The sequence below is a fragment of the Hemitrygon akajei genome, chromosome 9 (genome assembly GCF_048418815.1).
Source record: "Hemitrygon akajei chromosome 9, sHemAka1.3, whole genome shotgun sequence".
NCBI lineage: Eukaryota > Metazoa > Chordata > Chondrichthyes > Myliobatiformes > Dasyatidae > Hemitrygon > Hemitrygon akajei.
This window is the reverse complement of record NC_133132.1, coordinates 23,042,185-23,068,764: the sequence shown is the minus strand read 5'-3', so window position 1 is coordinate 23,068,764 and position 26,580 is coordinate 23,042,185. Positions and strand designations below refer to the sequence as shown.

General features: G+C 40.0%; 1 protein-coding gene across 2 annotated transcripts in view; it reads left to right on the top strand.

The window, feature by feature from the left end:
- cabin1 (calcineurin binding protein 1) overlaps nucleotides 1-26,580 on the top strand; it is a 564,595-nt gene that overhangs the window by 260,340 nt on the left and 277,675 nt on the right. Inside the window, exons 28-29 of one of the 2 annotated variants that reach the window (XM_073055613.1) lie at nucleotides 19,452-19,565; nucleotides 19,841-19,897. In XM_073055613.1, coding sequence (XP_072911714.1) covers nucleotides 19,452-19,565; nucleotides 19,841-19,897 — 171 coding nt within the window. The remainder of the gene's footprint in view (nucleotides 1-19,451; nucleotides 19,566-19,840; nucleotides 19,898-26,580) is intronic. The other variant, XM_073055615.1, reaches the window with a different exon arrangement.

The window sequence follows — 26,580 nt, the reverse complement described above, 5'->3', positions numbered from 1 at the left end:
CGCAGGAGGTGAGTTGCTGGGTGACTCAGGAGAAATGGAATTGTGAATAGGCAGCTGGTGCAGAACACCCCCGTGGCCATTCTCTTCATAAGTGTACCCCTTTAGATACCATTGTGAGGGATGATCTCCCAAGGGAATGCCATGGAGACCAGATTACTGGCACTGAGCATGGGTCCGTGGTGCAGAAGGGAAAGGAGGAGAAGAGGGGAGCTGTAGTGTTAGGGGACCCAATAGTCAGGGAAACATTCAGGAGATTCTGGATGTGAATGGGATACCAGGATGGTATTTTGCCTCCCAGGTGCCAGGGTCAAGGGCATCTCAGATCGCATCCGCAACATTTTGGAGAGGGACGGAGAGCAGGCAGATTTCTTGATACATATTGTACCAGTGACATTGGAAAAGCAAAGAGGTACTGAAAAGAGAATTTAGAGAGGTATGTAGAAAGCTGTGAAGCAGAACCTGCCGATTAGTAATTTCTGAATTGCTACCTGTGCCACACGCCAATGAGCGTACAAACAGGATGATTTGGCAAATAAATGCGTGGCTGAGAAGCTTCTGCAGGGGGCAGGTCCTCAGGTTCTTAGATCATTGGGATCTTTTCTGGGCGAGGTATGACCTGTTCAAAAGTGACAAGTTGCATCTGAACCCGAGGGGAACCAATATTCTTGTGCGCAGGTTTGTAAGAGCTGTTGGGGAGGGTTTAAGCTAATTTGGCAGGGGGTGGAACTGGAGTGATGGGACAGATGGTATAAAAACCACGATAGTGTGTAGTCTGACTCTCGGGAAGGGCAAGCAAATGATGGGATGTAATTGCAGCTGGCAGGGTGAGTATCAATGCAGTAGTGATGGAGAATGAGAAAGGCTAGCAAATACAGTACTCCAAGTGTTATACCTCAGTGCATGGAGTATAAGAAATAATGTGAATGATCTCGTTGAACAATTACGGGTTGTCAGATATGATGGTGTGCCCATCACTGAATCGTGGCTGAAGCATGGTTGTAATTGAGAACTGAATGACCAAGGTTACATGTTGTATCAGATGGATAGGAAGGTAGGCAGAGGGGGTGGCGTAGCTCTGCTGGTAAAAAATGGCATCAAATCAGTAGAAGGATGTGACATAGGATTAGAAGATATTGAATCCTTGTGTGGGTTGAATCAAAGGACCCTGATAGCATTTATATACAGTCCTTCCAACAATAGCTGGGATGTGGACCACAGATTACAACAGGAAATAGAAAATGCATGTCAAAAGACAATGTTATGATAGTCATGGGAGATCTTAACATGACTTTAACATGATTGGGAAAATCAGGTAGGAAATGGATCTCAAGAGAGTGAGTTTGTGATAGCCTATGTGATAGCCTTTTAGAGCAATCTGTCGTTGAGCCTACCAGGGGATCAGCTGTATTCGATTGGGTGCTATGTAATGAACCAGAGGTAATTAGGGAGCTTAAGGTAGTAGAACCCTTCAGGAGACAGTGATCCCAATATGATTGGGTTCAACTTGAAATTTCATAGAGAGAAAGTAAAGTCTGATGTAGCAGTATTTCAGAAGAGTAAAGGAAATTACAGTGGAAGGAGATGCTGGCAGAGATGACGGCCGAGCAGAAGTAGCGTGATTTTCTGGGAAATTTGAGGAAGGGGAAGGATAGTTGTATTCCAAAAACAAAGGAATACTCAAATGGCAAAATAGTACAACTGTGGCTGACAAGGGAAGTCGAAGCAAAGGAGAGGGTATACAACAAAGCAAAAATTAGTGCTATGACAAAGGAAACTTTTAAAACCCTACAGAGAGCAACTAAAAGAATCATTAAGAGGGAAAAGATGAAATATGAAAGCAAGCTAGCAAGCAGTATCAAAGTGGAGAGTCAAAACTTTTTCAAGTATGTAATAAAGAAATAAATGAGATGAGAATGGATGTAGGATCACTAGAAAATGAGGCCAAAAAATAACGGAGGCCAAGGAGATGGCAGGTGAACTAAATGAATATTTTGCATCAGTCTTCACTGTGGAAGACACTAGCATCGTACCAGATGGTGAAGGATGTGAGGGAAGAGAAGTGGGTGCAGTTACTATTAAAAGGGAGAAGGTGCTCAAAAAGCTTGAAAGACCTAAGGGTACATAAATCACCAGGACCAGATCAACTGCACCCTAGGGTTCTGAAAGAGGTAGCGTTAGAGATTGTAGTGGCATTAGTAATGATGATTCAAAAATCATTGGATTCCGGCATGGTGCCAGAAGACTGGAAAATTGCAAATGTCACAAGATAGGTGGAAGGCAGCAGAAAGGAAATTATAGACCAGTTAGCCTGACCTCAGTGGTTGGGAAGGTGTTGAAGTCAATTGCTAAGGATGAGATTATGTAGTACTTGGTGACACAGAACAAGATAGGACAAATTCAGCATGGTTTCCTTAAGGGAAAATTTTTCCTGGTGAACCTGTTGGAATTCTTTGAGGAGATTACATGTAGGATAGATGAATGGAATGCAGTGAATGTTGTATATTTGGACTTTTAAAGGGGCTTTGAGAAGGTGCCACACATGAGTCTATGGCATTACAGGAACGTTACTGGCATGGTTAGAGCATTAGCTGATTGGTAGGAGGCAGCAAATGGGAATAAAAGGATCCTTTTCTGGTTGGCTGCCAGTGACCAGTGGTGTTCCACAGGGGTCGGGCGTTTGCACGACTTTTTATGCTGTATATCAATGATTTAGATGATAGAATGCATGGCTTTGTTGCTAAGTTTGTAGATGGATGGAGGGGCAGGTAGTGTTGCTGAAACAGGTAGGCTGCACCAGGACTAAAACAGATTAGGAGAATGGGCAAAAGAGTGGCAAATGAAATACAGTATTGGAAAATGCATGGTCATGCATATTGTTAGTAGAAATAAATGTGCAGACTATTTTCTAAATGGGGAGAAAATCCAAAAATCTGAGATGCAAGTGGACTTGGGAGTCCATGTGCAGAAATGCTTGAAGGTTAATTTGCAGGCAGAGTCAGTGGTGAGGAAGGCAAATGCAATGTTAGCATTCATTTCAAGAAGTCTGGAATACAAGATCAGGGATGTGATGCTGAGGCTTTATAAGGCACTGGTGAGGACTCACCTTGAGTATTGTGAACAGTTTTGGGTTCCTCCACTAAGAAAAGAAGTGCTGGCATTGGAGATGGTTGAGAGGAGGTTCACAAGGATGATTCCAGGAAGGAAAAAGGCTTAAACCAAGCTTTATAAGCCAGATCACCCAGTTCACCTGTCAATACTTCCTAACATCTCAAATCTGAAATTTATCAGCTATTTTCTCTGCACCTTGAAGTTTAACACAAACTCAGTTTGTGCCTGAGGGTTGTGGCTTTGGCTGGGGAATGTGGTGAGAAGACGAAGGAGTGTGGTTTTGCATCCTCCTGCAGTTGTCTAAGTCATCCCAAAACATATGCATCTATTTAACTTTGGTCCTTTTATTCCTAGTTAGTACACGATTCACCAGTTGTGGTGCATGAGAAGTAACCATATAACCATATAACAATCACAGCACGGAAACAGGCCATTCCGGCCCTCCTAGTCCGTGCCGAACTCTTAATCTCACCTAGTCCCACCTACCCGCACTCAGCCCATAACCCTCCACTCCTTTCCTATCCATATACCTATCCAATTTTACCTTAAATGACACAACTGAACTGGCCTCTACTACTTCTACAGGAAGCTCATTCCACACAGCTATCACTCTCTGAGTAAAGAAATACCCCCTCGTGTTTCCCTTAAACTTTTGCCCCCTAACTCTCAAATCATGTCCTCTCGTTTGAATCTCCCCTACTCTCAATGGAAACAGCCTATTCACGTCAACTCTATCTAACCCTCTCAACATTTTAAATACCTCGATCAAATCCCCCCTCAACCTTCTACGCTCCAATGAATAGAGACCTAACTTGTTCAACCTTTCTCTGTAACTTAAGTGCTGAAACCCAGGTAACATCCTAGTAAATCGTCTCTGCACTCTCTCTAATTTATTGATATCTTTCCTATAATTCGGTGACCAGAACTGTACACAATATTCCAAATTTGGCCTTACCAATGCCTTGTACAATTTTAACATTACATCCCAACTTCTGTACTCAATGCTCTGATTTATAAAGGCCAGCGTTCCAAAAGCCTTCTTCACCACCCTATCTACATGAGACTCCACCTTCAGGGAACTATGCACTGTTATTCCTAGATCTCTCTGTTCCACTGCATTCCTCAATGCTCTACCATTTACCCTGTATGTTCTATTTGGATTATTCCTGCCAAAATGTAGAACCTCACACTTCTCAGCATTAAACTCCATCTGCCAACGTTCAGCCCATTCTTCTAACCGGCATAAATCTCCCTGCAAGCTTTGAAAACCCACCTCATTATCCACAACACCTCCTACCTTAGTATCATCAGCATACTTACTAATCCAATTTACCACCCCATCATCCAGATCATTTATGTATATTACAAACAACATTGGGCCCAAAACAGATCCCTGAGGCACCCCGCTAGTCACCGGCCTCCATCCCGATAAACAATTATCCACCACTACTCTCTGGCATCTCCCATCTAGCCACTGTTGAATCCATTTTATTACTCCAGCATTAATACCTAACGACTGAACCTTCTTAACTAACCTTCCATGTGGAACTTTGTCAAAGGCCTTGCTGAAGGACATAGTGCTAGGGCACCTTGAGGTGAGTCCATTCCTTTCTGCAGTGGACGTGGCTCATATTGACAGCATGGTGGACAGCAGGAATCTGCAAAGTGATTCCACAGTCTGCTACTACCATCTGCTCTAGCAATGTGTAGCAATTTTCTCAAGAACGGTCAGTTTGATGTGTACGTACATGCAATATTACATTGCTGGAGCTGAGCAATTATAATCTGCAAACTATCTTTATTCTCTTGTTAGGAACTGCTTTGTAAAATGTAACTGAATGTAAGTAGTTTTGTTAGGTGTATGTTTGTATATGTGTGTTATCTTGCATCTTTTTTGTCAGCTCCAAGCATTAAGATGTAGTGTAACTGTTCCCATGAGTGTTATGAGCTACCTGTTGTAGGTAGTCTGTATGTTGAATGCTTTTAGAAGGGATACTTTTACCTGGTTGACCATAATTTTTTTGCTAGGTTTGATGTTTTTATCTTTGGACATCATGGTTAGTGTAACACTATTACAGTGCCAGTGACCTGGGTTCAATTGCACCTCTGTCTGTCAGGAGTTTCAGCTGTGACCATGTGTGTTTCCTCTGGGTGTCCCAGTTTTCTCCTACATTCCAAATGCATACAAGTTAGTTGCATTAATTGGCCACAATAAACCTACTAAGTGGCTGTTATGGTGCTGTATCTCGAAACAAATAAATAAAATCTCCCAATGTCCACAGACTGTGCTGGCATTCTGAAACAAATGCTGAATTTCGTTAATGAATTTCTTCTTTCATTGAGAAGTGGCTCCATGGTTTGGCCACGTTTTTCAGTGTCTACTTGTGGAGGGTAGTGAACAACAGAGGCTGGTTGGTGAAAGACTTCCGTTTGTAGATGCTAAGTATATTGTCATAGGACATGACACCAAGATTGGAGGGCAAGGTGGACAGTGAAGAAGGCTATCAAAGCTTGCAAAGGACTAGCTGGGGAAATGCGCTGTAAAAGGCAGAGTCTAATGCAGATATGTGGAAGGTGTTACAGTTTGGGAGGATGTTAGGCAAAAACTTACTTATGGTAGGGCACTAAGGTGTGTGGTAGAACAAAGGGACCTTGAGTATAGATCCATAATTCCTTGAAAGTGGTATCACAGGTGGATAGGGCCATAAAGAGAGCTCTTGGTACGTTAGCATTCTTAAATTAGGGCACTAAGTGCAGGAGTTGAGAGGTTATGTTGAAGTTCTATAAGGCATTGTTGAGGGCAAATTTGGAGTTTTGTTTGTAGTTCTGGTCACTTACCTATAGGAGTGATATTAATAAGTTTAAAAGTGTACACAGAAAACTTTATATGGATATTGCTGGTACTTGAGTACCTGAGGGAAAGGTTGAATATTCCCTGGAGTGCAGGAGAATGTCGGGAGATCATATAAAAGCATACAAAATTATGATGGGTATAGATAAGGTCATATATATCATGAACATAACAATTTCAATCATCATACAGTCTTTGAAAGCTTTTTGATGGAGAAGGGGGCCATTTGACATATTTTCTGAGTGCTGATTTTAAAAAAATGCAATTCAGCCTAATTCTAGCCTGAATCGGTGATGAGGAAGGCCAATGCAATGTTCACATTCATTTTGAGAGAATTAGAATATAAAAGCAGGGATGTAATGTTGAGGCTTTATGAGTCACTGGTAAGGCCTGACTTGAAGGAAAGTGAGCAGTTCTGAGCCCCTTATCTAAGAAAGAATGTACTGACATTGGAGAGGGTTCAGAGGAGGTTCATGAGAATGATTCTGGGAATGAAAAGGTTACCGTATGAGAATCAGCTGATGGCTCTGGACCTGTATTCACTGGAATTCAGAAGAATTGGGGGGGGGGGGTGTCGCATTAAAACCTTTCAAATGTTGAAAGACCTTGATATAGTGGATGTGTGGAGGATGTTTCCTATGGTGGGGGAGTCTAGGCTCAGAGGGCACAGCCTTGGATTAGAGGGAAGCTCATTTAGAACAGGGATGAGGAATTTCTTTAGCCAGAATTTGGTCAATCTGTGGAATTTGTTCCCACAGGCAACTGTGGAGACCAAATCATTGGATCTGTTTAGGTAGAGCTTGCTAAGCTGTTGATCTGTCTGGGCACGAAGGGTTACAGGGTGAAGGTAGGAGATTGGGTCTGAGAGGAAACTGGATCAGCCATGATGAAGTGGCGGAACAGAGTCAATGGGCCAAATGGCCTAATTATGCTCTGATATCGTATGGTCATATATCGCTCATTATCTTTGTGAACCACTACTCCCTGCCTTTCAACTTTGTTTTTTTTTGGTATATTCCTTTTGGCTTATTTTGCCTCCCTACATGCATTTCTTAGCACTTCTATTTTGCTGTCCATGTAACATGGGAGTTGCTAATTCCTCTATTCTAAATCTCTTCACTGTCATTCATACTGCCAATTTCGGTGCTATGTGCAGACTCTTTATTATGATCACCTGCTGTATTTCTTGAAATCATTATATATTCAAAATGTGGGGATTGAGCACTCAGTATTGTGACTAAAACCCTGGCAGTACCAGCTTTCACTCACAAAAATGCCCTTTGCATTAGATTTCTGCCACTGAGCCAATTCTCTGCTTGAGTTGGATCCCATGTTTGTAACTTCCAGTGTGCTTACACTGCTCTCACAAGCAAAAGAAAATCTGCAGATGCTGGAAGTCCAAGCAACACACAAAAAATGCTGGAGAAACACAGCAGGCATGTAGCATCTGTGGAAGAGTATAGTCGACATTTCGGGCTGAAGAAAAAAGTCAGGACTGGAGAAAAAAGATGAGTCAGATGGGGGGAGGGGAGAAAGAAACACAAGGTGATAGGTGAAACTGGGAGGAGGGAAGGGTGAAGTAAAGAGCTAGTGAGTTGTCTGGTGAAAACGGTACAGGACTGGAGAAGGGGGAATCTGAGAGGAGAGGGCAGAAGGCCATGGAAGAAAGAAAAGGGCGAGGAGCAGGTAAGGAGATAAGGTGAGAGAGGGTCCTCCAACCTGAGTGTGGCCTCATCATGACAGTAGAGGAGGCCATGGACTGACATGTTGGAATGGGAATGGGAAGTGGAATTAAAATGGGTGGCCACTGGGAGATCCCACTTTTTCTGGGGGATGGAGCTTTGGTGCAGCAAAGCGGTCTCCCAACCTACGTTGGATCTCACCGATATACAGGAGGTCACACTGGGAGCACCGGATACAGCAGATGACTCCAACAGACTCACAGGTGAAGTGTTGTCTCACCTGGAAGGACTGTTTGGGGCTGTGAATGGTAGTGAGGGAGGAGGTGTAGAACTTGTTCCACTGGCAAGGATAAGTGCCAGGAGGAAGATCAGTGGGAGGGACAACATCTTGTATTCTGTCTGGGTAGCCTCCAACCTGATGGCATGAACATAGATTTCTTGAACTTCCCTTAATGGACCCCCCCCCCTTCACCATTCCCTATTCCCATTTCCCCCTCTTACCTTATCTCCTTACCTACCCATTACCTCCCTCTGGTGCTCCTCCCTTTTCCTTTCTTCCATGGCCTTCTGTCCTGTCCGATCAGATTCCCCCTTCTCCAGCCCTGTCTTTTTCACTAATCAACTTCCCAGCTCTTTACTTCATCCCCTCCCAATTTCACCTATCATTTTGTGTTTCTTCCTCTGCTCCCCCCACCTTCTTACTCTAACTCTTCATCTTTTTTTCACTAGTCCTGATGAAGGGTCTCGGCCCAAAAGGTCAATTATACTGTTTTTGATAGATGCTGCTTGGCCTGCTGAGTTCCTCCAGCATTTAGTGTGTGTTGCTCACATTTCTCTCAGTTACTGCACAGCACTTCTAGTCTTTGTAGCAGGGTTAATCTGACGCACCTCTCTGACCAGTCTGCCATGTGGGTCCTTGAACAAGGCCTGCTTTCTTTTTCCTGAAAGCTTTTTCATTCTTGAGCATGTGTCTTTCTGTGTTTTATCGTGTGAAGGCACAGCTAGCTTCTTCAGTCAGCATTGGTGTTAGAAGAAAAAGAACTATTGGTCACTTCAGGAAAATATTGTTTAGGAACTACTGATATGGGTATTTTCTATGTAGGTTGATTCTTGTGCTTTTGGAAAAGTCAAGTTAAATAAATCTTGGAGAATATAAGACATTGTATGTTGAATGTCATATTACTGTTGCCATTAGAATTCACCTGTCAGTTTCTACTGGTTGGAGAACAACTTCAGATCTGAGACCAACTCACTCTGTTTTTGGTTCATATTGATTTCTGAACATGTAATCCCAATTTACCACAGATTTTGACTCATTTCTGCAACTGTAAACCTATTGTATTTCAGATGGCCCAGTCAAAGAGTTTATTTTCAAATGATTGCAGTTGAACTCCTCTTGTATACAGTGCCTCACAGGCGTTTCTGATCATAAACAGGAGGGGATAGTAAATCTCAATCCCCAGCATATATTTCTAAATAGTTTATCCTGTAAATTTTTTTAAATTTTTTTAAATTAGTTTTTCAAAACATTTTACAAATTAAAAACCCCAAATCCCAATGAGGAGCATTAATACAGTGCAAAATGAAGCATACAATAACAATATGCTACAAAGGAAGAGAATTTCACAAAAAAGCACCTAAATTAAAGACAAGTAAGCTTAGTGTCCTCCCCAAGCCCCACAACACAAGAAAAAAAAGCAACAACTCCAGACCGACCACAACACAATATAAAGAGTATAGGTCAGGACAGTCAAACTCCCAGACTGTGAATACACTTAGCAACAGAGGATAATAATGCCTACTACCAGAAAAAAAAGGGAGCTGAAAGCAAGGGACCGAAAAGAAGAAAAAAAAAACCCTAGTCAAGAGGAAGGTTATGAAAGTACTCGATAAAAGGTCCCCAGACCTTATGGAACTTTAGATCCGAATTAAGAACTGAATAATGAATTTTTTCGAGGTCCAAGCAGGCCATAATGTCATTAAGCCATTGCGCATGAGTGGGCGGGGCAACATCTCTCCATCTAAGGAAGATCAAGCGTCTAGCCAGGAGAGAGGCAAAGGATAGTATTCGGCATTTGGTCGGACCCAGACATAAATCTGTCTTGCCCCAAAAACCGAACAGAGCAATTAAGGGGTTTGGTTCTAGGTGCTGATTCAGAATACCTGATAATGTAGTGAAGACATCTTTCCAGAATTTCTCCAAGCTAGGACAGAGCCAGTATATATGGATGAGAGAGGCCACGCCCCTCTTGCATTTATCACAGAGCGGACTAATGCCAGGGTAGAATCGAGATCGTTTAGATTTAGACATATGGGCTCTATGAACAATCTTAAACTGTAAAAGGCAATGGCGAGCACAAAGAGAGGTTGAGTTAACCGATTTGAGAACTGAGTCCCAGCTCTCCTCGGATAAGGAGATATTTAAATCCTGCTCCCAGGCCATTTTAATTTTATCCACAGGGGCCCGTCGTAAGGCTGCTAGTTTATCTCGGATAATTGATATTAAACCTTTACCTAGTGGATTAATGGAAAGAAATAGGTCCATAGCATTTTTCGCAGGCATTTCAGGAAAGTTAGGGATTAAAGGAGCAATAAAGTGTCGGATTTGGAGATATCTGAAAAAGTGAGCGTTAGGCAGGTTGAACTTAACAGAGAGCTGCTGAAAAGAAGCGAAGCGATTATCAATGAAGAGATCTTCAAAATGTCTAATGCCCTTCCTGTACCAAACATGGAATGCTGAATCGTACGTAGTAGGTAAAAAAAGGGCTAGAAACGGAAAATCCCTGGAAACCATAGCATTTCCTGAACTGAGCCCATATACGCAAAGTGTGTCTAACAAGAGGATTAACTATTGATCTGGGCAGACTGCTAGGGAGTGCAGAGCCAAGAAGTGCAGATATAGATAATTCTTTAGTGGAGCTCAACTCCATTGCCACCCAGTTAGGGCACTCGGGTTGGCCGTGGAAGAAAGACCAGAAGGCAGCACAACGTATATTAGCTGCCCAGTAATATAAGCGAAAGTTAGGTAAAGCCATGCCACCCTCTTTTTTAGATTTTTGGAGGTGGATTTTTATTAATTCTAGAGCGCTTATTCTGCCACAGATATGACAAAATAATAGAGTCTAAGGAATCAAAAAAAGATTTAGGAATAAAAATTGGGATAGATTGAAATAAGTATAAAAATTTGGGGAGAACATACATTTTAACAACATTAATACGACCTACCAAAGACATAGATAGAGGTGACCATTGTACCAGACTCTGTTTTATAGCATATGAAAGATTGACAAAGTTTTCACGAAAGAGATCTTTAAACTTCCTTGTGACTGTAATTCCAAGATAAGTAAATTGATTATGGTCTACTTTAAAAGGGAGATCACCAAATATTAGTTCTTGTGCTTCTTTATTAATTGGGAAAAGTTCACTCTTATGTAAATTGAGTTTATAGCCAGAGATCTGGCTAAACTGGTCAAGAAGTGAAAACATTAGAGGTAAGGATGTAGACGGATTTAAGAGAAAGAGTAATAAGTCATCAGCATAGAGAGAAACTTTATGCTCAACACCCCCTCTCCAAATCCCGGTCAATTCAGGACAATTTCGAAATGCTATCGCCAGAGGTTCTATAGCCAAATCAAAGAGAAAGGGACTTAAGGGGCATCCCTGACGGGTGCCACGTTTGAGATTAAATACTTGGGATTTCTGAAAATTAGTTAAAACAGAAGCAGTAGGACACAGGTACAGCAATTGGATCCAAGAGATGAAACTTTGGCCGAGGTCAAATTTTTCTAAGACTGCAAAAAGGTAGTTCCACTCTATACGATCAAATGCTTTCTCCGCATCGAGGGAAATAACACATTCAGGAGTCCCAGTTGGAGCTGAGTATAAGATATTAAATGGACGCCGAATGTTAAAAAAAGGGAGACGGTTTTTAATAAAGTCTGTTTGGTCATCAGAGATAATGGAGGGAATAACGGTTTCTAATCTATGAGCCAACACTTTAGCTAAGATCTTTACATCAACATTGAGCAGAGAGATCGGCCTGTACGAGGAACATTCTGTTGGGTCTTTGCCCTATATCCTGTAAATTTATCAAAATTTACTTTCCTCTGGCATCTGAAAGTGACTGAGGTTTAGCCAGGATTGGGAAATGTTACTTTCTGCATTTAAGTATTCTAAACAGCATTTTCCAACCCACTTAGTTGCTTAGTTATTGAAATGCTATTTAAGCACATTCTATGTAATATATACTGTACAGATATTAATTATCTAATCAGAAAGCATTACCCCTCAGTAAACACTTGTGTAAGTTGAACCCATAGATTTCCGATTTATGGTCACTATGCTGATTACTGGGACACGCTGGGGGAATTTTGGGCATAGATTGGAAGGTGATAACACATCCAGGCTTGGTGTTGCATCGGCATTTGTTGGAGACTCTGTAAGGGATGGTTAGCAGATTAGAACCTCAAATGCCTTGTTGAAATATCTGCACACCAGAAGCAGAATGTATAATTTCTGTTTATGACCTAGTTCCACTATGTGGGAGAGTTTGTAGCTACATTAATGGCTCTTTTGTTCAAGATAACACTGCCCACACTTAATTTTTTTTAAATTTTATGCAATATGCATTGCAGACTGTGCCAGTCAGTCAGGTTGGAAGGACGTGTGAGGGGAATATAGCTGAAGCAGAGGCAGCTTCAGGTTTATCAACATTCTGGTAATTAACTGATTGGCATAGCTCTTATCAGCCAATTCTCCTGACAAAATCACATGAGATTTCTCTTCAAAGCTGAAGTATTAAAAGGAGAGTCAAAATGCACAAAAATAGATTCCTGATGAGTATTTGTAATTACTATATTGAAATGGATTTGATTGTGACATGTTCTTGTTTCAGTGGAATTAAAGATTTGTGTGCAACTTGTACAGAGCAACTTCAAGTATCTATGTATAAAGTAGTTTTAAGGCATTTTAATGTCTGTAGTTAAACCACATCATCTATGTAACTACTCTAAAGACAGTTCACTATATATTTGATGGGAGTGCAGTAGAATCCAGATTAACTGGGTCTTAGCTGGTATCCCATGTCATGACTCTAAATGACAAAAGTTGGTAATGGAAGGTATGTACTACTGCAGGGGTCACCGACCTACTTTGCACCATGGACTGGTTTAATGTTGACAATATTTTTGTGGACCAGCCGACCGCGGGGGTGGGGGTGTTAATCACGACCAGAAGATAGGTGATAAGTCAACTATAAGTCACTTCTAAGTGGCTAATACACTCAATTTTGTTTCTAAAATGGTTTATGTAACGAATTTAATTCTAAACATACAGCGCATATTTTCCTCGCGTTAATATAGTGATAAGTCAATTATAACTCACTTATACGTCAAAAGCATCATAACATTTTAAGTAACATTTGGACATTAAACACACAGCATATATTTTTCTTGTATGAACAAATAAAATTATTGCAACACACGAGTAAGAGGACAAGGTACCGGGGCCGCAATGGTCGCAGTACAGAGAGAGCGACCGACTGAGTGAGGAGTGCGACAGGGCACGCGCATGCCCCCATTGTAGGATCTATCGGCCAACAAAAGTTTGTCTCGAGGGATGATTTTCAGTAGATCGCAGTGAGGTAGCTGCTCTGCTACTTACGAATCCCTGAGCCCGAATTAGCGAATATTTTAGCACTGGGTTCCCCACGAACATTCGGTGTGCTAAACAGGTTTAGAGGCGGCGCCCATCTGTCTGCTCCCCAGGCCAGCAGCATTGGCACTTCTCGCCGGCCGCATGAGGTGGCCAGTTACCGGAGGCCAACAAGTGATCCGTGGCACGAGAATATCACTGTGTTTAGGCGACTGATGACCTTGCGTGTGTAATGACCTCGTGTGCGTTCAAGTTCAACAGTGATGACAGGGAATGAGGGAAGGTGCAGCTGACTCATCGTTTCATATCGCCAAATCATATCATTTCCTCGCGACCCAGTAGCAAATGCTTTGCGGACCGGTACCAGTCCACGGCTGGGTGGTTGGGGACCACTGCTACTGTTGCAGATAAGAACTTTAAACAGAAGTGGAAGTTGGCTATTTGGACCCTTACGTCTGCGCTCTGATTCATTGAGACCATTTCCAACAATAACATAATTTTCTTGACTTAACCCCATCTTCTGGATTCATTTTATATCCAAAAATATATCCATTTCTGTTTTGATTTCATTCAACAACTAAGCTTGCATTGTCTTTAAGGAAGAGAATTCAGAAATTTACTTCTAAAAATTCATCAGGTGAAGAAAGTTCTTTTCATGTGACCTCTTTGTTTTGAGAATGTTACTGCTGTTTTTAGGTATCTCTTCCCAACCCTCGATGCTGCTTCACCCGCTGAATCCCTCTGGCACTTTGTTTTTGACTCTGAAAGAGTTTTGCATGTTTCAATTTTTATTCTAACGAACTGCAAAGGATCTACTTAATTTTTTACTTATTGGATAATGAACTCTCTGCCAGAAATCAATCTGTGAACATGCATTGCATAATCACAATTATCTCCACTTATTTCTGCTTTGTTCTTTACTCAAATGGATATATTTCTTATGCTCTGAGTAAATCACAGATACAGCACTCTACTTGGATAATACTATTAGATCCTGCTGTCTCTTTTAGGTATCTTGTTGGTGAGGCCAATTCTAAGATTTAGATCCAATAATAGTGCATAACTGGTAATATGTTTCCAGGTCAGGATAGTGTGCAACTTGAAAGGAAATGCAGATTGCTTAAAGATTTAAATATGATCTAAATTTATCACATGTACATTGAAACATACAGGGAAATGTGTCATTTGTGTCAAATCAAATCTCTCTCTTTTAATCTTTTTATTAGTATTAAAAATATTATGAACAAAATACAATTAAAATATTAATAATGGATTACAAACATATAAACTCCCATTACACATGAAGGAATACATAAACAATGAATACAGTATAAGTAAGCTTTCCCAAAACATAAACCATATAGTATATATATGAACAAGGTAAGTCTAGATATTCCATAATATATAATATAAAAAAAAGAGAAAAAAAAATAATCTATATATGAAAGTTAACTAATCTACTAATCTAGTATCTAAGAAAAAAAACAAAACAGGAAGAAAAAACTAAAAAAAAACTAAAAAAAAAAGAGAAGAAAAAAAAAGGGCTGTTCATAGTATCTCACAAGCATACATAAACATCAATGTCGTCAACTCCGATCCTCTCAACATACATACGATTAAGGCTGAAAAAAACAATAAGCCTGGCACAGGGCCATTACATCATGAAAATATTGAATAAATGGTCTCCATATCTTTTCAAATTTAATAGAAGTATCAAATACAGCACTTCTAATTTTTTCTAAATTTAGACATAACATAGTTTGAGAAAGCCAATGAAATACCGTGGGAGGATTAATTTCCTTCCAATTCAACAAAATAGATCTTCTAGCCATCAAAGTGAGAAAAGCAATCATTCGACAGGCGGAAGGAGATAAGTGAGCCCATCATCGGTAAACCAAAAATTGCGGTAATAGGATGGGGTTGTAAATCAATGTTCAGTACCGCCGAAATAATATCAAAAATATCTTTCCAATATTTTTCCAAAATCGGACATGACCAAAACATATGAGTTAAAGACGCGATTTCTGATTGACATCTGTCACAAATAGGGTTTATATGAGAATAAAAATGAGCTAATTTATCCTTGGACATATGGGCCCTATGCACAACCTTAAATTGTATTAATGAATGTTTGGCACATATAGATGATGTATTAACTAATTGAAGAATTCTATCCCAATTCTCAATAGAAATAATAAGATTAAGCTCTCTTTCCCAATCATTTTTGGTCTTATCAAAGGGCACTGAACGTATCTTCATAATTATATTATAAAGTTTTGATATAAGCCCTTTTTGAAAAGGGTTTAATTCAAACAAACTCTCCAAAATATCTGAAGACACAAAATTTGGGAATGAAGGAAGTACCGTACTTAAAAAATGCCTAACCTGTAAGTATCTAAAAAAATGAAATCTAGGCAAATTATATTTATTTGCTAATTGTGTGTCAAATCAAATCACTGAGGATTATGCAGGGCAAGCTTCAAAGTGTGTCCATGCTTTGAACACTAACAGAGCATGCCCACAACTTACTAACCCTAATCATAGGTCTTTGGAATGTGGAAGGTAACTGGAGCACCTGGAGGAAACCTATGCAGTCATGAGGAGAAGGTATAAACTCCTTACAAATAGTGGCAGTAATTGAACCCCAATCTGTGATTGCTAGTGCTGTAAAGCAGTGTGCACCACTGTCATTGTCAGTACCTCCAGTTGAATTTTGTCTTTTTGTGTGTTTCCCCTGAGCGGTCAGTCTGTGGTTTTGTATTACCACGTGCTCCTGTCCCCGTTCCTGCTCTACTCCGGCCCCTGTATCACAGTACTCCGTCTCTCATCTGTTTCTCATTACTATCGGTATTACTGCCATCTGTGTCTCATTGTGCTCCACCTATCATCTGCCTCTCTGTTTACTGCTCAGTGTATTTCAGTCCTGTGTTTTCACCTGTCTGTTGCCAGATTGTGCCAGTGAATTTTCCTGAGCCTTTCCAGCATTCGTATCTGTACTCTGTCCGTCTGAATATCGACTCTGCCTGTTTCCCGATTCTGGTTTTTGGATTTCTCTGGATGTTTTGATCTCTGCCTGAACTTTGATGCCGACTTTGTTTGCACCTCAGTATTTGATACTCAGTTAATATCACTGTGTGCACAGTTCTGGGTCTGCGATCGGACCCCTGCTCCAGTGTCCTGACAGTCATCCCTAATTATTGTGATATTTTCTCTGCCCTTATCCATAGTACATAGTGGTCACAGTGCTGTCAAACTCACCTATACTTAACCTACTTTTTATGAAGAAGACAATGCCGTGCAGTTTTTGGTTTTGAGCAGATACCAGAGTTGTAACTGCACTGGAACAGCTTGGGTGGAGTGGAGCACATCTTCAGCGCTACAGCCAGGATGTTGTCTGGCCCTTAGCTGTTTGCAGCGATCTCAGCTGGTTCATGTGAAGTGAATTAAATTGGATGGCTTCAGTGATGGTAGGGATCTCAGGCAGAAGCCCAGGTGGACTATCCATTGACACTTTTGGCAGAACATGGTTGGAAATGTTTGCTGTTTTCTGGTGATTACACTTTGACTCAGTTGGTTGTAGATTAGGTGGGCCCACTTAGGCCAGAAGCATACTGGCTGTTAGCAGTTAGGAGTCACAGTAAGGCACAGTGCAGATTCAATGGGAAGTGGCCTTGACTGATGTAGTCCTGAGGCCTGATCCCCAAATAGCCTGAAGGAAGGCAGTGGTGTTGTGGACTCTGTCTTATCAAATCATCTGAGTTATACAACAGCAAACCAGGAAGTAAAATGTACACACAAAGTACACTGTAGATGCTGTGGTCAAATCAAGACGTACAAAAAAGCTGGATGAACTCAGCAGGTCGGGCAGCATCCGTCGAAAGAAGCAGTCAACGTTTCAGCTAGAAGAGGAGACAGAGTGAAGGTGGGATGGGGGAAGGCGGGAATTACCAGAAGTTGGAGAATTTGATGTTCATACCAAGGGGCTGGAGACTACCCAGACGGTGTATGAGATGTTGTTCCTCCAACCGAAGTTTGGCCTCATCATGGCAGTAGAGGAGGCCATGTGTGGACATATCCGAATAGGAATGTGAAGGAGAGTTGAAGTGAGTGGCAACTGGGAGATCCTGTCTGTTGTGGTGGACGAAAGGTGCTCGACGAAACAGTCCCCCAATCTGCGTCGGGTCTCGCTGATGTAGAGGAGGCTGCAACGGGAGCACCGGATGCAATAGATCACCCCAACAGACTCACAAGTGAAGTGTTGCCTCACCTGGAAGGACTGTTTGGGGCCCTGAATGGTGGTAAGAGATGAGGTGTAAGGACAGGTGTAGCCCTTACGCTTGCAGGATGCCAGGTGGGAGATCTGTCGGGAGCAGAGAGGGGCAGAGAGGGAAAGATATCCTTAGTGGTGGGGTCCTGTTTGGAAGTTGCGGAGCATAATATGCTGGATCCGGAGGCTGGTTGGGTGATAGATGAGGACAAGGGGGACACGGTCCCTGTTGTGGTGACGGGAGGATGGGTTGAGGGCTGAAGTGTGGGAAATGGAAATGTACAGTTTTAAAACTAAAATTTATACAGTGCAAATAAGGATTTGAGTGTAAACACAGATTTAGAGTACAGTGAAACTATTGATTTTCTGCCAACGTGATTTTTTAGAAATGCCAAAAATTTAACACCGGGCTGGTGCTTTTTGCATTCCCTCTGACACATGGGGTCCTGGTTTCTGTACTCTTGGAAAATGACCAGGTTTATAAGAAAAAAATGTTATATTGGAGAGCTGAATACAATTTAAAAGGAAATTAATAAAATCAACAGTCTGGAGAATTGGCTAGTCTGGCGGCGTGGTAGTGCAGCAATTAGTACAATGCTTTATAGCACCCATGATCACCAACTGGGGTTCAATTCCTGCTACGTTCTTTTCATGACCACGTCGATTTCCTCCAGTTGCTCTGGTTTCCTCCTACATTCCAAAGACTAGTGAGTTGTACGCATGCTATGTTGGTGCCCGAAGCATAGCCACACCTGCAAGATGCTCCCAGCAATCCTTGCGTTTCACCATACAGCATGTTTCCGTGTACATGCGACAAATGAAACTAATTTTTAAAGCCTTTAATATTAGTCTGAGCCTACTGGATTAATGGAGTTTTGTTTGACTTGAATTTATCACAAAGTTTTAAAAAACTCTGGAAGGAAACTTAAAATTCACTGTTTGAAAATGTATTGACATGACACTTATGAGGGGTGATTGATAAGTTCATGGCCCAAGGTAGAAGGCGTCAATTTTAGAAGAACTAGCACGTTTATTTTTCCTACATTTGCACACTTAGTCCAGCGGTCGTGGAGCATACGGATCCCTTCTTTGAGAAGTCGGCATCTCCAGAAGTGGGCCATAGCAGGGGTGATTGATAAATTTGTGGCCTGAGGTAGAAGGAAATGAGATTAACTTCAAACTTTCTGCATAATCACTCAGAGTTGAATTGCACGTGCATGTAACAAGAGCTGTATAACTCATCTCCTTCCACCTTAGACCACAAATTTATCAATCACCCCTGCTGTGGACCATCTGGAGGTCCAAGACGCTCTCGTTACATGCATGTGCAGTTCAACTCTTTGAGTGATAATGCAGAAAGTTTGACGTTAAAAACTCATCTCCTACCTTAGGCCACAAACTTATCAATCACCCCTGCTGTGGACCACTTCTACAAAGAAGGGATCTGCATGCTCCATGACCACTGGACAAACTGTGTACATGTAGGAGGGGACTATGTCGAAAAATAAATGTGTTAGGTTTTCTCTAATAGATTCCTTCTACCTTGGGCCACAGACTTATCAATCACTCCTTGTAAAACCTATTAACAGCAATTTAAATAACTTCAGAAAGTGTTTTTAAAAAATTAAGTCTGAACAAAATTTCACAGTTTAATTAAGAACACTGTAAAGATACTTCCAAACATGTGAGTCCAGTGAAGTCCAGAAGAGAATTGTTTGGGAATGGCTGAACACTGGAAGCCACAGGCCACAGGTCTTTTACTTCTTCTCATTATGTATTCCTTTTTAATGCCATAGACATTTTTCTTTAATCAGGTGCCACTTTTATGCAAAGTCTCTAGATACCCTTAATCACTTGATTTGTAACTTGCATCATTTTGGTTTTTCTGCAGAATCTGAACTGGGCTCGAGATGTGTTGCTAGGTGTCACTGTTCCATGGCAACAGTTGAAGCATATGCCAGCACAAGGACTCTTTTATGAGAGGAACAAGACAAATTTTTTTAATGTAAGTTTTATGGAAAAATGTTCATTCAAATAATTTAATCCTATCATTTTACTATGTGCTTCATATATTATGAGCAGTTGCAATGGCTGGACCTCACCAAAAGAAATACAGTGGCATGCAAAAGCTTAGGCACCCCACCCCCAGTCAAAATTTCTGTTACTGTGAATAGCTAAGTGAGTAAAAGACAACCTGATTTCCAAAAGGCATAAAGTTAAAGACGACACATTTCTTTAATGTTTTAAGCAAGATTACTTTTTTATTTCCATCTTTTACAGTTTCAAAATAACAAAAAAGGAAAAGGGCCCGAAGCAAAAGTTTGGGCACCCTGCATGGTCAGTACTTAGTAACTCCCCCTTTGGCAAGTATCACAGCTTGTAAATGCTTTCTGTAGCCGGCTAAGAGTCTTTAAATTCTTCTTTGCAAAAGGTTTCTAGTTCTGTGAGATTCTTGGGCTGTCTTGCATGCACTGCTCTTTTGAGGTCTATCCACAGATTTTCGATGCTATTTAGGTCGGGGGACTGTGAGGGTCATGGCAAAACTTTCAGCTTGCACCTCTTGAGGTAGTCCATTGTGGATTTTGAGGTATGTTTAGGATCATTATCGTGTTGCAGAAGCCATCCTCTTTTCATCTTCAGCTTTTTTTTTACAGACGGTGTGATGTTTGCTTCCAGAATTTGCTGGTATTTAATTCATTCTTCCCTCTACCAGTGAAATGTTCCCTGTGCCACTGGCTGCAACACAAGCCCAAAGCATGATCGATCCACGCCCCCCCCCCCCCCCCCATGCGAAACAGTTGGAGAGGTGTTCTTTTCATGAAATTCTGCACCCTTTTTTCTCCAAACATACCTTTGCTCATTGTGGCCAAGAAGTTCTATTTTAACTTTATCAGCCCGCAGGACTTGTTTCCAAAATGCATCAGGCTTGTTTAGTTGTTCCTTTGAAAACTTCTGAAGCCCAATCAAATGCAGTAAAATTCTATCCAAAATGAAAAAAGAACAAGCCCATGTAGTATATTTACAGGAAACTCACTTAAGTGATAATGAGCATGGAAAACTAAAGAGAATGGGCTTCACTAATTTGTTTTTCTCCTCATATAAATCAGGATATAGGAGAGTTGCTGTTTTTATCTCAAGTGAGCTAAATTATGATAAAGTATTCAAAATGGGAGATAAGGAGGGCAGATATATTCTGGTAAGGTGAATATCGACTGAAATTTAGTTACTCTATTGAATATATACCCCCAGGAAGTGACATTAGTGTCTTTCAGAAAATTACTCATATTATGGTAACAGAAACAGAAGGTCTCCTGCTCTGTGGGGGAGACTTAAATTTACAATTACAACCAAAGTTAGACTCTTCCAATAGAAAAACCTATGAAACAAAATCCTTACATAAGAAAGTCAATACACTTTTTGAGGATGTTGATCTAATTGATATATGGAGGGACCTTTTCCTCAACAGAAGAGATTACACTCATTATTCTGCTCCCCATTTTGTATATACAAGCATAGACTATTTCATAACATTTGGAAAAGACAAAGACAAAATAAACACCTGTGGAATTGGGACAATAGATGTAAGTGACCATGCACCTATATATTTATCTGTTGATTTTTGACCTACAACCAAAGAATACCATTTGGAAACTAAATTCAAGTCTACTCAATGATCCCTACTTTAAGGAACAAATTAAAAAAGAAATTGGTCTTTACTTAGAATTCAATGATAATGGAGAGGTTTCATCTCCCATTCTATGGGATACTCTGAAGGCTGTTTTAAGAGGGAAATTATAGCAATATCTTCATATAAGAAAAAAATAAGGAATAAAACATTAGAGGAACTTCAAAATAGGCTGAAGGAACTAGAAAAAAAACAGATTGAATTTGGCACAGGATACATTAGAGGAAATTTTAAAAATTAGGAATGAAATTAATAGTTTGGCTACTCAAGAAATCAGGAAAAATTTAATGTTTCTGAAACAAAGACATTACGAAAGTGGATCTAAGTCTATGAAAATACTGGCATGGGAACTGGAAAAAAGATAGCAGAAAATACAATTCATAGAATTAGGGATCCAAGAACAAAAATGATTTAAAAAAAAAATAAGCTAAGTGAAATTCAAGAAACTTTTGAAGTGTTTTACAAAACTCTATATTCCAAGTTCCAGAGGTAAGCATAACCCAAATTGACACCTGAATTCTCTAGAGTTACACACTTGAAGTGAAGAACAAAATAGAACAATGAATGCTGATGTAACTGACAATTGGTAGGCTTAAATTAAGCAAGTCACCAGGTTCAGATGGGTATATGGCAGAGTGGTACAAAGAATTTAAAAATGAGTTAATTCCTGTCTTACTCCCCACACTGAATTGGGCTCTAAAAAAGGCACAAATGCCACCCAGCTGGAAGGAAGCGATAATCTTAGCTATACCGAAAGAAGGCAAGGATAAAATGGAATGCGGGTCATTTAGACCAATATCCGTTCTTAATGTAGATTATAGAGTATTTACCTCCATCATGGCCAAATGATTAGAAGAGTTCCTACCCATACTAATGCATAATGATCAGACAGGTTTTATACAACAACGCCAAACACAAGACAATATATGGCAGACACTTCACATTATGGATCATATACAAGAAAAATAAAATTGAAGCAATGGTGATAAGCGTGGATGCTGAAAAGGCATTTGATTTGGTTAATTGGAATTTTCTTTACAGAGTTTTACATAGCTTTGGTTTCCATGACACAATTATTAAAACTAGAGAGGCACTATATGACAACCCTACTGCTAGGATTAAAATCAATGGATATTTATCAAATAGTCTTACCCTAGAAAGGGGCACGAGACAGGGTTGTGCATGGTCACCGCTACTCTTCGAATTATATCTGGAACCATTAGCTCAATACATCAGACAAAATGAAGATATCAGGGGAATTACTACTCAAGGGACAGAGCATAAATTGGCTTGTTACATGGATGACATTTTGATCTATCTAGGGCAACCAACATACTCTTTACCTAAATTGATGCAATCCTTTGAACAATATGGTCAATTATCAGGATACAAGATCAACATAGATAAAACCCAATTACTTTCATATAACTATAGCCCATCAAGAGAAATTGAAAGTAGATATCCCTGGGCATGACAAACAGAGTCTTTCAAATATTTGGGCATCATTATGCCAAAAGATTTGACAAAATTGTCAGAATGCAATCATCATCCTATATATTAAAAAATTAAGGAAGATATAACAAGATGGAATCTAATTCCTTTTTTTAGTCTCAGTTCAATGATTGAATCTATTAAAATGAATATATTGCCCAGACTGTTATATCTCTTTCAGACCCTACCAATAGAGATTAATCAAAGTCAATTCAATGAATGGAACAAAATGTTATCAAGATATATTTGGCAGGTAAAAGGCCTAGAGTTCGTCTCAAAACCTTGCAGTTAGCCAAGGAAAAGGGGGGATGGGGCCTACCTTCTCTTAGAGATTATTATTTTGCAGCACAGTTGAGAGCTGTGATATGCTGGTGTAACCCATCATATGATGCTCAATGGAAAAACATTGAGGAGGGGATACTTCCCAACCCCATACAGGCAATTTTGGCTGATAACAACCTACAAAGGTACATAAATACTATTGATAACCCATGGGTGAAATGGACTCTTAAAATATGGAAAAATATTATAAAAGAATATAAACTAGAGGAAGGTATTGCAATTCTTAAATGGTGTGCATATGACTCGGAATTTATGCCAAATAAACTAGATGCTAGATTTAAGGACTGGACAGTTAAAGGAATAATAGTTCTTTGCAATATAATGAAAGAAGGAACAGTGTTCAGTTTTCAAATTCTTAAATATTAGTAAAACAAGACTTTTATTAGTATTTACAGATGCAACAATATGTTAATAGGATGGTTAAAAATGTAACCAAGGCAAGAACCTGTTTGATAGAGCTATTTAGATAAGCATATAATTCAGATAATGGTATTAGAATCATTTCAAGCGTGTATAAGGGTTTGTCAAATCTTAAAACAAATTCGACTTCATACATTAAAACAAAATGGGAGAAGGAAGGAGGGATAATTATATTTGAGGAAGAATGGACAATAATATGGAAGTATCAATGGAAGTGTACCAGTTCACTGAAATAGAGGGAGTTCAGATGGAAAAACTTGATAATATATTTTATTACACCCTCTCAGAAATCCCATTATGATAGTAACTCCCCATTTGCTGGAGAAATTGTGGAAATCAAAATGCAAACCATTATCATATTTTTTGGGAATGCCCCATTATCAAAGACTATTGGAGTAGGATACACAATGCCCTACAAGACATCTTTAAATGTGAAAGTAAGACCATATATTTTTGGTACATACCTCAAGAATGGTTGAAAAGAGATAAATATTTAATGAATATACTGCTGGCAGCTGGTAAAAAGACTCTTACTAGGAAATGGTTATCACAGGAGAGCCTAGCCTTAAATGCATGGATGGAAATTACAATGGACATTTACAAAATGGAGAAGATAACAGCATCAGTTAATCATAAGTTGGACAATTTGATTCATACTGGGAAAAATGGTTTAACTACATAACACCTCATAGGCCTGATTTTATCCTCACAAATCAATGAATATGTTGTAAAAAAAATCACTCCCTACTTGTTTTCTCCTTTTGCTTGTTCTTTCTTTCCTCTCTTTTCTATAAGTGTATACTTAAGATAAATATTATGTGGAGATTTTGGCAACTATGAATATATGATATATATGTACAGTATCTGAAATACATCTTATGGAAATGTTTGATGATGAAGTTTAATAAAAAATAAATTACAAAAAAAAGAAAATTGATGCTGAATTTTGTGGTGAGGACGTAGGAAAGGCTTTCTTCTGATGACTCTTCCTTGAAGGTCATATTTGTGCAGGTGTCGCTGCACAGTGGAACAGTGCACCACCACTCCAGAGTCTGCTAAATCTTCCTGAAGGTCTTTTGCAGTCAAACAGGGTTTTGATTTGTCTTCCTAGCAATCCTACGAGCAGTTCTCTCGGAAAGTTTTCTTGATCTTTCAGACCTCAACTTTACCTCCACCATTCCTGTTAACTGCCATTTCTTAATTACATTACGAACTGAGGAAACGACTACTTGAAAATGCTTTGCTATCTTCTTGTAGCCTTCTCCTGCTTTGTGGGCATCATTTATTTTAATTTTCAGAGTGCTAGGCAGCTGCTTAGAGGAGCCCATGGCTGCTGATTCTTGAGTCAAGGTTTGAGGCGTCAGGGTATTTATAAAGCTTTGAAATTTGCATCACCTGGCCTTTCCTAACGATGTCTGTGAATAAGCCATAGTCTTAACAAGCTAATTAAGGTCTGAGACCTTGGTAAAAGTTACCTGAGAGCTCAAATCTCTTGGGGTGCCCAAACTTTTGCATGGTGCCCCTTTCCTTTTTTTCACTCTAAAATTGTACAAAGAAAAATAATACACTGATGTTGAAAAGAATGTTTCATCTTTAACTTTATGACTTTTGAAGATCAGTTCATCTTCTACTCACTTAACTATTCACAGTGACAGAAATTTTGACCAGGGGTGCCCAAACATTTGTATGCCACTGTAATTAATCAGGGTTTTCTTTCTACACTTCGTTGGTCAGGGCATTGAATACAAGAGCTGGGATGTCATGTTACAGCAGTGAGAGTGCATTTGGAGTACAGTTGGCCCTCCTTATCCGCGGGTTCCACATGCGTGGATTGAACCAACTGTAGATCGGGAAAACCGGGAAGTTCTCTCTCCAGCACTCGTTGTTTGAGCATTGTTCACCTGGCATATAAGAAAAATGGCTCCTAAAAAGTAATTAAATGGTCAAAGCAATTCCTCAAAGGCTAAGTGCTATCTCTCGCTGAGAAAGTAGAAATCTTAGATCTTTTGAAAAGCGGCATGTCGCTTGCTGAAGTGGTCCTCAGCCCTCAACCTCCACAGATCCTGACTTTAGTATTATTGAACCTCCTCCAAAATGTCCTTATTCCCTAAATAATAGTGTTCTAGAAGTATTTACATAGCATTTCCATTGTATTAGTTATTATAAGTACTGTAATCTAGAGATGATTAAAAGTATTACTCGTCGTCTGAGCATTGTTCTCCTTGCGTCTCGTTCGTTTGCTACTTGTGTTGTGAGTGAGAAGAAGGAATTTAACGCTAGTAAGGGATGGCTGGCTAGTTATGTAATGCGCTACAGCCTCAAGAACTTAAAGATCACGGGAGAATCGGATCGGCTGATGCTGAGGCGGCATCAGTGTTCCCAGAATTGCTATGATGGTTGTGTCTGTACTGAACATGTACAGACTTTTTTTCTTGTCACTATTCCCGAAACAATACAGTATAACAACTATTTACATAGCATTTACATTGTATTAGGTGTTATAAGTAATCTAGAGATGATTTTAAAGTATACAGGAGGATGTGTGTAGGTTATATGCAAATACTACGCCATTTTATACAAGGGACTTGAGCATCGGCGTTTTTTGGTATCCGAGGGTGTCCTGAAAACCAATCCCCCCACGGATATGGAGGGCGGACTGTATTAGATGCAGAAAAGATTCATAAGCTTGTTACCAGGACTGGAGAGTTTGAGTTATGAGGAGAGACTGGATTGGCTGCTACTGTTTTCACTGGAGCACAGGCGGCTGGGGGAATGAACTTATAAAAAGCATGAGGGGCATAGATAAGGTGAATGGTCACACATTTTTTTCCCCACACTAGGGGAATACGAAACTATAGGGAATTAGTTTAAAGTGAGTGCATTTAGAACTTATCTGCATGATAGGTTCTTCATATAGAAGGTGGTATGCACATAGAATGTGCTGTCAGAGAAAGTGGCAGAAAGCAAGTACGTTGCAATGTTTAAAAGATATTTAGTTGGAATTTTAAAGTGTAAAGTTAAATATATACATAGATTTAAAATAGAATCTGAACTTTCTTAAGTTATATTTAAAGTGAATTAA